Source organism: Lampris incognitus, chromosome 21 (assembly GCF_029633865.1).
Source record: "Lampris incognitus isolate fLamInc1 chromosome 21, fLamInc1.hap2, whole genome shotgun sequence".
Taxonomy (NCBI): domain Eukaryota; kingdom Metazoa; phylum Chordata; class Actinopteri; order Lampriformes; family Lampridae; genus Lampris; species Lampris incognitus.
In genome coordinates this window covers 1,735,491-1,748,621 of record NC_079231.1, presented here as the reverse complement: position 1 = coordinate 1,748,621, position 13,131 = coordinate 1,735,491, and the positions used below count along the sequence as shown (strand labels likewise).

At 48.0% G+C, this 13,131-nt stretch overlaps 1 protein-coding gene across 2 annotated transcripts in view; it reads left to right on the top strand.

The window, feature by feature from the left end:
* Positions 1–1,131: 1,131 nt before the first annotated feature.
* The window catches only part of eif5b (eukaryotic translation initiation factor 5B), a 50,700-nt gene continuing 38,700 nt past the window's right edge, over positions 1,132–13,131 (top strand). For both annotated transcript variants that reach the window (XM_056301012.1, XM_056301010.1), the window contains exon 1: positions 1,132–1,221. In XM_056301012.1, coding sequence (XP_056156987.1) covers positions 1,187–1,221 — 35 coding nt within the window. In that variant the 5' untranslated portion in view covers positions 1,132–1,186. The remainder of the gene's footprint in view (positions 1,222–13,131) is intronic.

Here is a 13,131-nt window from a genome sequence, read left to right as displayed (position 1 = left end):
TATATGATCTAGATAGATGGATATATATATATATATGATATAGATAGATGTGGGTATTTATATATATATATATATGATCTAGATAGATGTGGGGGATATATATATATATGATCTAGATAGATGTGGGGGGATTTATATATATATGATATAGATAGATGTGGGGGGATTTATATATATATATGATCTAGATAGATGTGGGGGGATTTATATATATATGATATAGATAGATGTGGGGGGATTTATATATATATATGATATAGATAGATGTGGGGGGATTTATATATATATATATGATCTAGATAGATGTGGGGGGATTTATATATATATGATCTAGATAGATGTGGGGGGATTTATATATATATGATCTAGATAGATGTAGAAGGGATTTATATATATATGATCTTGATAGATGTGGGGGGATTTATATATATATATATGATCTAGATAGATGTGGGGGGATTTATATATATATATGATATAGATAGATGTGGGGGGATTTATATATATATATATGATCTAGATAGATGTGGGGGGATTTATATATATATGATCTAGATAGATGTGGGGGGATTTATATATATATGATCTAGATAGATGTAGAAGGGATTTATATATATATGATCTTGATAGATGTGGGGGGATTTATATATATATGATCTAGATAGACGTGGGGGGGATTTATATATATATGATCTAGATAGATGTGGGGGGGATTTATATATATATATATGATGTAGATAGATGTGGGGGGGATTTATATATATATATGTATATGATGTAGATAGATGTGGGGGGATTTATATATATATATGATCTAGATAGATGTGGGGGGATTTATATATATATATATATATATATATATATATATATATATTATGCCAGTCCATCACAGGGCCCAATTTTCCTTTTTTTGTTTTCACGAATTTTTTTCTAATTGTTTTTCGCTTTATTTGTATCCGATGCAACCTAAAACAAAATAGAAAATGTTCTGAAATGATTTATCTTGGTATTTATTCACTTTTCTCTCCGGCTAGTTTAGATGCGCAAGGTCGAGTTAATCCAGCGCAGCAGGAGCCTCACGAACACGCCTCAAAGCGGCGCCTGCGCTGTTTAGCTGAGCCAGACCATATGCGTTGATGTGAGCCGTATCGCTGAGGGTCAATACGGAGCACAGAAATTCAACAGAATGGGAAAGAAACAGAAAAAATCAGGCGAAGACAGGTAAAGAAATGATCGGACCGCTCCCCACACAAACCTCTGAAATGAACGTGTGAGATGGGAGAGATTATCCGCCCGTTAGATAAGCCAGTAGGCAGACATGACGGAAGCTAACAGCTAACTGGTAAGCTAACCAAGCAAGCATGGGTTTCATGCTTCTCGCTAGCTCAGCTAGCCTAGCGGCTAGCAAGGCCCTTCCGTCAACAGCGGCGCTGGACAGCAGGGGTTTTATAGCGGTTTCCACCCAGCTGGCTTTTCCTGCGCTACTTTTCATGTGAACCGATGTACAATCACAGCAAGTTCCGTTAGTGTGCTGCCCGTCTGTTGAGCTAGCTGGCGGGCTACCGCGTTAGCCAGCGTGGATGATTCATTCATTTGATGCTCAGGCTGGCGGTCTTCAACATTTACCTGTCACCTTTCCTCACGCAGCAGACGACTTGATCCAAAGTGACGTCAGCAGTTAGCTGACAAATGCCAGTAGCAACTGGAAACATGTTTCACTAATTACTAATCATATCGCAGTACTACCATATGACGTAATAGCACTTTTGTTACATAGTTCTATAGTGACACTCTTTGAAATACTAATAGATTTGTTAATTAGCAGCCATATGCTTTAGTAGTGTTTTACGTGTTAGTACTAGCTTTTAAATGGCAGTCACATTACAGTAGCGTTACATGTGATGAAGGTGCATTTGCTGCATACTGATTACAGCACCGGAAAGAGGAGTCGCCAGTTCAGGGGATTTAGTGTTAGTGTACTTTAGATCATGAGGTGGTGAATTGGAGAATCAAACATTCAAAGATGTACATTGTCACAGATCAGTCTGACATACTTCCTGCCATAAGAGCATGAAATGCCACGTGCTGGGAGCAGCCTGAGCGCACACTAGTAGACACACACTGGTAATAATGGCATGGTCAACAGTGTGTGGGTCTCTGTTTTTAATTTCCTCCATCCTCCTCCTCCTCACGTGTGAGCTGACAAGTCCCTGCCGGAGATCATTGTACACCTGGCTGAGGTAGAGGCATCTTAAAAACTAAACGATTTTACCTCATTAGCAGCCGACCATATGGGTGAGAGTGTTTCAGCGTGGTGGAGGCTGCAGCCTCATCCCCTTTCATTGTGCAGAGAAAAGATATAGGAGCCCCTGCATTGTCTGCTGCTGTCCCCACACCCCTGTTTGGCTCCAGTGTCCTCTGGCTTTGTCTCTCTGCGAGTCAACGGGGTCATCTCTACCTGATATCCTGCTACATACAGAGAAACAGAGGACGGGAGAGACAAAGTGTGTTGAATACAGCCGTCTGTCTGTGGGATCCGACTGGTTCTGTGTGGATCCTAAACTCAGAGCCACCTGTAGATAAAAACACTGATGGCACTTCAGCTTTCTCATAACAAAACGGTCTGAACAAAAGTCTCCTTTGCAAACAAAACACTATATGGTATAGATGTCAATATTTGGCCCTATGGTTTTTATTTAGGATTCATTTCACTTATTTCATTTTTGTCAGTGGAGGAAAGGTTGGTGGTTAATCAAAGAAGGTTGAATCGGTTCATCTGGATGCAGCGTTTCTTGACAGATACGATACGATATCCAGATGAACTGATTCAACCTTTGATTTTCTTACCTGGATTATTGAGCACGCATAAAGACGTCAGTGGTTAATCTTTGTTCTTCATAAGTGAAATGAACACTACTTTGCACATACTAAGAGGATTTGTATTTGTGTTGTTTAGTAAATACAAAACCAATGAAAAACCTCTTAGGAGCTAAACTCAGGACAAGGTGGGTTCTGGAAGACGTTAACACACGTGTTATTTCTGTCTTCAAGGGGCATGGGTGTGTTTGTGTGTTGTAGAAACTTACAAGTGCTATACAGACCACTGCAGTTTAGTGGCAAAGTCTTTTTTCCTGATCAAAGTAACAGAACCGCCACACATTGTCGCGTGGAAAGTTCAGATGGTGATGTTAAAAACTTGTTGGTCTAATTCTGTGCTGCTTCTGAGTTGTTTGTTGGCTAGCAGTGTGGACGCGGGCCTGTGTGGACACAGCTGAAGTGATGGGACCTGTTGTGTGCTGATGTACACGTAAACCAGTGGACATTTTGGAGGGTTGTGAGTGCAGTCACTGGACACGCTGAACTGTTTTAAGCTACGCCTACGTGAAGGGAAATTGTGCTGGGGAAGTGCAGTTAGTTCACCGTGGAGGTGGTGGGGGGGCTGTTGATGTTCAGGTCAGGTGTGCAGTCCACCCAATACTGGCTATGGCAGGAAAACACGGTGAGGAATTGGTCTTGGTGGTCAGCATGAAGACATGAGGACATTAACACAGCTTTTTGACATGTGAAAGAACTTAGTACTAATCCACTGCTGTCTACATGAGTGTCAGAATATGGATATTGACCAGCCCCAGGAGGCCTAGTAGGTGTGGTGTCCAGCCTCTGCTGGCATGGACATGTGGTCCTGTTGTGTTTTCAGCTCTGCTATATTTACAGGAAATAGACTAATTAATGATTGACAATGATTTGTTTGTTTTATTAAAAGAGCACCTTCCCAGAACTCAAGGACACCTTCCACAGTAAAAGTCCAGCTGGACAAAGTCCAAAAGAGGAAGGAATAAAATAACCTAAGAGAAAACCACACATGATGAGAAGTCAGACAGCAGCTGTAGTGAGTTATTCTGGTTGTGATGGGAGCTCAGTGGAGGTTTGTGGAGATGGAGAGATGTTGTGTCAGGACCTGCTGTGTCTTCAGACTGATGAGTTGTGACCATATTGCAGCTTGCTGATGAGGGGAGATGAGAGGCTAATACAACAATGCATTGCAGTAGTCCAGCATAAAGTTTTAGGGTGGACTATTTCCTCATAGTCAGAGGTCAGACCTTTGGAAGGTAGTGACTGTCTGCTGTTGTCTCCTGTTTTGCCAGCTGGATGGATTTTTACACTTGCATCACCCTGACCAAGTTGTCAGTCTACCCGCAGTTAACTGAGTGTGTCCTCATTGAGTTCCTTACACTGATTTATATAGAGGGACTAAACCTGACGGGCTCTGGCAGTGGACTCTCAGCGTGGGTTTTCTGAGCATGTTGAAGACTTGGCTTTGAGTGATCGGGCCGCTTGTAAGCGAGTAAACAACACACTAACTATGATTTGAAAGCCCACCAGACTGATGCCATAAACCCACAGACCTCTCTGAGATGGAGCCGTGTCGGAGCCGGGTCACGTGGGCCGGTCTGACCATGGCAGTACACCAGAACTCAGAACAGAGGTGGGTTGCTGACATGTCCTCTGAAATGGACGATTAAGACAATACTGTTGATGAGATGTCCATGATGACATGTTGAGCTATTCAATGAGCAGTTATTCGCTTGAAAGGCATCTTGAAATCCTAAGTCTCACCTGGAAGTGGGCTAGATTTCGACCCCGACTTCTCTGAGTTACAGTTTGCTGGACAGGAACTGTGAACAGCTTTAATCATCACCTTACACGGCCAAGTGTGGCTGTTGATAGGTTGTCAGCCTGCTTTGGTTTTGGGTGTGGAGTATTGATGATGATGATGATGATGATGATGATGATATTCAGGGTCCTGGGCTGCTGTCCTGTTCACTCTACAGGTGGAGGAGAGGCTTGTCTGTCTTCTCTCGCTCTGTTTTGTTTTGTTTTTTTTGTAAATTTCTTTATTGGGTTTTTAAAGACAAAATAAGAACAGAGGGGGCATATAACAGTCCCCCCCCCATCACCCCCCCCAACAACACAGTCCCCTGGGGAAAAAGTAAATGATAAATAAACAATGAATACATAAAAATAAAAAATACACAGACAACATCAGGAGAAAAAGAGAAAAGAAAAAAAGGGAAGGTACAGACGAGAAAAAGTAAACAAGGCTTGGTCTAAATTAATATAAATGAGAAATCAAAATTAGGTTCAAAATCATTGCTGGTCATTGGAGGGGAGCCTCTGCAGAGCAGCAAAGTACGAAATGAGGGGCTGCCACCTCACAGTAAATTTGTGGGCACAGCCCCTGAGCAAGAACTTGATTTTTTCAAGTTTTAAAAAGTGGATCACATCACTTAGACATAGGGAGACCGGGGGGGGGGGGGGGTTGACTTGCAGTGAAGAAGAATCCTGCGCCGTGCTAATAAGGATGTGAAAGCCACCATGTCCGCATGCTTAGGGGTCAGAGATAAGAGAACTCCTGGGATACCAAAGAGAGCTATCCGGGGGCACGGTTGCAGATCAATCTCCAGCACCTCAGATAAGATTTTGAAAACAGAGTCCCAGTACGTTGGCAGCTTAGGGCAGTAAACAAACACGTGGGTAAGGTTGCATGGCGAGACGCGGCAGCGATCACATTCATCACTCACATTCAGGTAAATCTCAGACAGTCTTGATTTTGAAAAATGTACTCTGTGTAAAACCTTGAACTGAATGAGACCGAGGCGGGCGCAGGAAGTAGTGGAGCGTACTCTGTCAATCGCCCCATCCCACCACTCGTCCGCCAACTCAACCCCCAACTCACGCTCCCAGGCCACTTTAATTTTGCTGGTAGAATGTTTGTTCAGTGACATAATACAAGAATAGATCTTAGAAATGGCCGCTTTCAGGCCAGGTATGGGGGTCAAATAAGTCCTCCCAGGACTGGTGAATAGGAAGAACAGGGAAGCCGGGAAATTGGGAGGAAACAAAGTGTTAATTTGGAGGTAACGGAAGAAGTGGGATGGAGGCAGAGTGTGTTTAGTTGCCAAGGAAGGAAAGCCGGGGAAAATGTCATCTGAATACAGGTCTTGAATGGTTTTGATACCTTTCCTTTTCCAGAGGGAAAAAGCATTATCTATCAAAGAGGGAGGGAATAAATTATTCTTTTCAATGGGGATCAACAGACGGAGTTGCTAGATCGCCCAGGAACTTGATTCATATTGGAAGGACCTGGTGGGAATCCAGATTTATACAGGGAGGAACAGAAGGATTTGAAGGTGTCAGTGCCGCTGGAGTGGTTCACATGTTGGACTGAGTGTAGTGCCGCTGGAGGGGTTCACATGTTGGGCTGAGTGTAGTGCCGCTGGAGTGGTTCACATGTTGGACTGAGTGTAGTGCCGCTGGAGTGGTTCACATGTTGGACTGAGTGTAGTGCCGCTGGAGTGGTTCACATGTTGGACTGAGTGTAGTGCCGCTAGAGTGGTTCACATGTTGGACTGAGTGTAGTGCCGCTGGAGTGGTTCACATGTTGGACTGAGTGTAGTGCCGCTGGAATGGTTCACATGTTGGACTGAGTGTAGTGCCGCTGGAATGGTTCACATGTTGGACAGAGTGTAGTGCCGCTGGAATGGTTCACATGTTGGACTGAGTGTAGTGCCGCTGGAATGGTTCACATGTTGGACTGAGTGTAGTGCCGCTGGAATGGTTCACATGTTGGACTGAGTGTAGTGCCGCTAGAGTGGTTCACATGTTGGACTTAGTGTAGTGCCGCTGGAGTGGTTCACATGTTGGACTGAGTGTAGTGCCGCTGGAATGGTTCACATGTTGGACTGAGTGTAGTGCCGCTAGAGTGGTTCACATGTTGGACTGAGTGTAGTGCCGCTGGAATGGTTCACATGTTGGACTGAGTGTAGTGCCGCTGGAATGGTTCACAAGTTGGACTGAGTGTAGTGCCGCTGGAGTGGTTCACATGTTGGACTGAGTGTAGTGCCACTGGAATGGTTCACATGTTGGACTGAGTGCAGTACCGCTAGAGTGGTTCACATGTTGGACTGAGTGTAGTGCCGCTGGAATGGTTCACATGTTGGACTGAGTATAGTGCCGCTGGAGTGGTTCACATGTTGGACTGAGTGTAGTGCCGCTAGAGTGGTTCACATGTTGGACTGAGTGTAGTGCCGCTGGAGTGGTTCACATGTTGGACTGAGTGTAGTGCCGCTGGAGTGGTTCACATGTTGGACTGAGTGTAGTGCCGCTGGAGTGGTTCACATGTTGGACTGAGTGTAGTGCCGCTGGAGTGGTTCACATGTTGGACTGAGTGTAGTGCCGCTGGAGTGGTTCACATGTTGGACTGAGTGTAGTGCCGCTGGAGTGGTTCACATGTTGGACTGAGTGTAGTGCCGCTGGAGTGGTTCACATGTTGGACTGAGTGTGGTGCCGCTAGAGTGGTTCACATGTTGGACCGAGTGTAGTGCCGCTGGAGTGGTTCACATGTTGGACCGAGTGTAGTGCCGCTGGAGTGGTTCACATGTTGGACCGAGTGTAGTGCCGCTGGAGTGGTTCACATGTTGGACCGAGTGTAGTGCCGCTAGAGTGGTTCACATGTTGGACCGAGTGTATTGCCGCTGGAGTGGTTCACATGTTGGACCGAGTGTAGTGCCGCTGGAATGGTTCACATGTTGGACTGAGTGTAGTGCCGCTGGAGTGGTTCACATGTTGGACCGAGTGTAGTGCCGCTGGAGTGGTTCACATGTTGGACTGAGTGTAGTGCCGCTAGAGTGGTTCACATGTTGGACTGAGTGTAGTGCCGCTGGAATGGTTCACATGTTGGACTGAGTGTAGTGCCGCTGGAATGGTTCACATGTTGGACTGAGTGTAGTGCCGCTAGAGTGGTTCACATGTTGGACTTGGTGTAGTGCCGCTGGAGTGGTTCACATGTTGGACTGAGTATAGTGCCGCTGGAATGGTTCACATGTTGGACTGAGTGCAGTACCGCTAGAGTGGTTCACATGTTGGACTGAGTGTAGTGCCGCTGGAATGGTTCACATGTTGGACTGAGTATAGTGCCGCTGGAGTGGTTCACATGTTGGACTGAGTGTAGTGCCGCTGGAGTGGTTCACATGTTGGACTGAGTGTAGTGCCGCTGGAGTGGTTCACATGTTGGACTGAGTGTAGTGCCGCTGGAGTGGTTCACATGTTGGACTGAGTGTAGTGCCGCTGGAGTGGTTCACATGTTGGACTGAGTGTAGTGCCGCTGGAGTGGTTCACATGTTGGACTGAGTGTAGTGCCGCTGGAGTGGTTCACATGTTGGACTGAGTGTAGTGCCGCTGGAGTGGTTCACATGTTGGACTGAGTGTAGTGCCGCTGGAGTGGTTCACATGTTGGACTGAGTGTAGTGCCGCTGGAGTGGTTCACATGTTGGACTGAGTGTGGTGCCGCTAGAGTGGTTCACATGTTGGACCGAGTGTAGTGCCGCTGGAGTGGTTCACATGTTGGACCGAGTGTAGTGCCGCTGGAGTGGTTCACATGTTGGACCGAGTGTAGTGCCGCTGGAGTGGTTCACATGTTGGACCGAGTGTAGTGCCGCTAGAGTGGTTCACATGTTGGACCGAGTGTATTGCCGCTGGAGTGGTTCACATGTTGGACCGAGTGTAGTGCCGCTGGAATGGTTCACATGTTGGACTGAGTGTAGTGCCGCTGGAGTGGTTCACATGTTGGACCGAGTGTAGTGCCGCTGGAATGGTTCACATGTTGGACTGAGTGTAGTGCCGCTGGAATGGTTCACATGTTGGACTGAGTGTAGTGCCGCTAGAGTGGTTCACATGTTGGACTTGGTGTAGTGCCGCTGGAGTGGTTCACATGTTGGACTGAGTGTAGTGCCGCTGGAATGGTTCACATGTTGGACTGAGTGTAGTGCCGCTAGAGTGGTTCACATGTTGGACTGAGTGTAGTGCCGCTAGAGTGGTTCACATGTTGGACTGAGTGTAGTGCCGCTAGAGTGGTTCACATGTTGGACTGAGTGTAGTGCCGCTGGAATGGTTCACATGTTGGACTGAGTGTAGTGCCACTGGAATGGTTCACATGTTGGACTGAGTGTAGTGCCGCTGGAGTGGTTCACATGTTGGACTGAGTGTAGTGCCGCTGGAATGGTTCACATGTTGGACTGAGTGTAGTGCCGCTAGAGTGGTTCACATGTTGGACTTAGTGTAGTGCCGCTGGAGTGGTTCACATGTTGGACTGAGTGTAGTGCCGCTGGAATGGTTCACATGTTGGACTGAGTGTAGTGCCGCTAGAGTGGTTCACATGTTGGACTGAGTGTAGTGCCGCTGGAATGGTTCACATGTTGGACTGAGTGTAGTGCCGCTGGAATGGTTCACATGTTGGACTGAGTGTAGTGCCGCTGGAATGGTTCACATGTTGGACTGAGTGTAGTGCCACTGGAATGGTTCACATGTTGGACTGAGTGCAGTACCGCTAGAGTGGTTCACATGTTGGACTGAGTGTAGTGCCGCTGGAATGGTTCACATGTTGGACTGAGTATAGTGCCGCTGGAGTGGTTCACATTTTGGACTGAGTGTAGTGCCGCTGGAGTGGTTCACATGTTGGACTGAGTGTAGTGCCGCTGGAGTGGTTCACATGTTGGACTGAGTGTAGCGCCGCTGGAGTGGTTCACATGTTGGACTGAGTGTAGTGCCGCTGGAGTGGTTCACATGTTGGACTGAGTGTAGTGCCGCTGGAGTGGTTCACATGTTGGACTGAGTGTAGTGCCGCTGGAGTGGTTCACATGTTGGACTGAGTGTGGTGCCGCTAGAGTGGTTCACATGTTGGACCGAGTGTAGTGCCGCTGGAGTGGTTCACATGTTGGACCGAGTGTAGTGCCGCTGGAGTGGTTCACATGTTGGACCGAGTGTAGTGCCGCTGGAGTGGTTCACATGTTGGACCGAGTGTAGTGCCGCTAGAGTGGTTCACATGTTGGACCGAGTGTATTGCCGCTGGAGTGGTTCACATGTTGGACCGAGTGTAGTGCCGCTGGAATGGTTCACATGTTGGACTGAGTGTAGTGCCGCTGGAGTGGTTCACATGTTGGACCGAGTGTAGTGCCGCTGGAGTGGTTCACATGTTGGACTGAGTGTAGTGCCGCTAGAGTGGTTCACATGTTGGACTGAGTGTAGTGCCGCTGGAATGGTTCACATGTTGGACTGAGTGTAGTGCCGCTGGAATGGTTCACATGTTGGACTGAGTGTAGTGCCGCTAGAGTGGTTCACATGTTGGACTTGGTGTAGTGCCGCTGGAGTGGTTCACATGTTGGACTGAGTGTAGTGCCGCTGGAATGGTTCACATGTTGGACTGAGTGTAGTGCCGCTAGAGTGGTTCACATGTTGGACTGAGTGTAGTGCCGCTAGAGTGGTTCACATGTTGGACTGAGTGTAGTGCCGCTAGAGTGGTTCACATGTTGGACTGAGTGTAGTGCCGCTGGAATGGTTCACATGTTGGACTGAGTGTAGTGCCGCTGGAATGGTTCACATGTTGGACTGAGTGAAGTGCCGCTGGAATGGTTCACATGTTGGACTGAGTGAAGTGCCGCTGGAATGGTTCACATGTTGGACTGAGTGTAGTGCCGCTGGAGTGGTTCACATGTTGGATGGAGTGTAGTGCCACTGGAATGGTTCACATGTTGGACTGAGTAAAGTGCCGCTGGAATGGTTCACATGTTGGACTGAGTGTAGTGCCGCTGGAGTGGTTCACATGTTGGACTGAGTGTAGTGCCGCTAGAGTGGTTCACATGTTGGACTGAGTGTAGCGCCGCTGGAATGGTTCACATGTTGGACTGAGTGTAGTGCCGCTGGAATGGTTCACATGTTGGACTGAGTGTAGTGCCACTGGAATGGTTCACATGTTGGACTGAGTGCAGTACCGCTAGAGTGGTTCACATGTTGGACTGAGTGTAGTGCCGCTGGAATGGTTCACATGTTGGACTGAGTATAGTGCCGCTGGAGTGGTTCACATGTTGGACCGAGTGTAGTGCCGCTGGAGTGGTTCACATGTTGGACTGAGTGTAGTGCCGCTGGAGTGGTTCACATGTTGGACTGAGTGTAGCGCCGCTGGAGTGGTTCACATGTTGGACTGAGTGTAGTGCCGCTGGAGTGGTTCACATGTTGGACTGAGTGTAGTGCCGCTGGAGTGGTTCACATGTTGGACTGAGTGTAGTGCCGCTGGAGTGGTTCACATGTTGGACTGAGTGTAGTGCCGCTGGAGTGGTTCACATGTTGGACCGAGTGTAGTGCCGCTGGAGTGGTTCACATGTTGGACCGAGTGTAGTGCCGCTAGAGTGGTTCACATGTTGGACCGAGTGTATTGCCGCTGGAGTGGTTCACATGTTGGACCGAGTGTAGTGCCGCTGGAGTGGTTCACATGTTGGACTGAGTGTAGTGCCGCTGGAATGATTCACATGTTGGACTTAGTGTAGTGCCGCTAGAGTGGTTCACATGTTGGACTGAGTGTAGTGCCACTGGAGTGGTTCACATGTTGGACTGAGTGAAGTGCCGCTGGAATGGTTCACATGTTGGACTGAGTGTAGTGCCGCTGGAGTGGTTCACATGTTGGACTGAGTGTAGTGCCGCTGGAATGGTTCACATGTTGGACTGAGTGTAGTGCCACTGGAATGGTTCACATGTTGGACTGAGTGTAGTGCCGCTGGAATGGTTCACATGTTGGACTGAGTGTAGTGCCGCTGGAGTGGTTCACATGTTGGACTGAGTGTAGTGCCGCTGGAGTGGTTCACATGTTGGACTGAGTGAAGTGCCGCTGGAGTGGTTCACATGTTGGACCGAGTGTAGTGCCGCTGGAGTGGTTCACATGTTGGACCGAGTGTAGTGCCGCTGGAGTGGTTCACATGTTGGACCGAGTGTAGTGCCGCTGGAGTGGTTCACATGTTGGACCGAGTGTAGTGCCGCTAGAGTGGTTCACATGTTGGACCGAGTGTATTGCCGCTGGAGTGGTTCACATGTTGGACCGAGTGTAGTGCCGCTGGAGTGGTTCACATGTTGGACTGAGTGTAGTGCCGCTGGAATGGTTCACATGTTGGACTGAGTGTAGTGCCGCTGGAATGGTTCACATGTTGGACTGAGTGTAGTGCCGCTAGAGTGGTTCACATGTTGGACTGAGTGTAGTGCCGCTAGAGTGGTTCACATGTTGGACTGAGTGTAGTGCCGCTAGAGTGGTTCACATGTTGGACTGAGTGTAGTGCCGCTGGAATGGTTCACATGTTGGACTGAGTGCAGTGCCGCTGGAATGATTCACATGTTGGACTTAGTGTAGTGCCGCTAGAGTGGTTCACATGTTGGACTGAGTGTAGTGCCGCTGGAATGATTCACATGTTGGACTTAGTGTAGTGCCGCTAGAGTGGTTCACATGTTGGACTGAGTGTAGTGCCACTGGAGTGGTTCACATGTTGGACTGAGTGAAGTGCCGCTGGAATGGTTCACATGTTGGACTGAGTGTAGTGCCGCTGGAGTGGTTCACATGTTGGACTGAGTGTAGTGCCGCTGGAATGATTCACATGTTGGACTTAGTGTAGTGCCGCTAGAGTGGTTCACATGTTGGACTGAGTGTAGTGCCGCTAGAGTGGTTCACATGTTGGACTTAGTGTAGTGCCGCTAGAGTGGTTCACATGTTGGACTGAGTGTAGTGCCGCTGGAATGATTCACATGTTGGACTTAGTGTAGTGCCGCTAGAGTGGTTCACATGTTGGACTGAGTGTAGTGCCACTGGAGTGGTTCACATGTTGGACTGAGTGTAGTGCCGCTAGAGTGGTTCACATGTTGGACTGAGTGTAGTGCCGCTGGAATGATTCACATGTTGGACTTAGTGTAGTGCCGCTAGAGTGGTTCACATGTTGGACTGAGTGTAGTGCCACTGGAGTGGTTCACATGTTGGACTGAGTGAAGTGCCGCTGGAATGGTTCACATGTTGGACTGAGTGTAGTGCCGCTGGAGTGGTTCACATGTTGGACTGAGTGTAGTGCCGCTGGAATGGTTCACATGTTGGACTGAGTGTAGTGCCACTGGAATGGTTCACATGTTGGACTGAGTGTAGTGCCGCTGGAATGGTTCACATGTTGGACTGAGTGTAGTGCCGCTGGAGTGGTTCACATGTTGGACTGAGTGTAGTGCCGCTGGAGTGGTTCACATGTTGGACTGAGTGAAGTGCCGCTGGAGTGG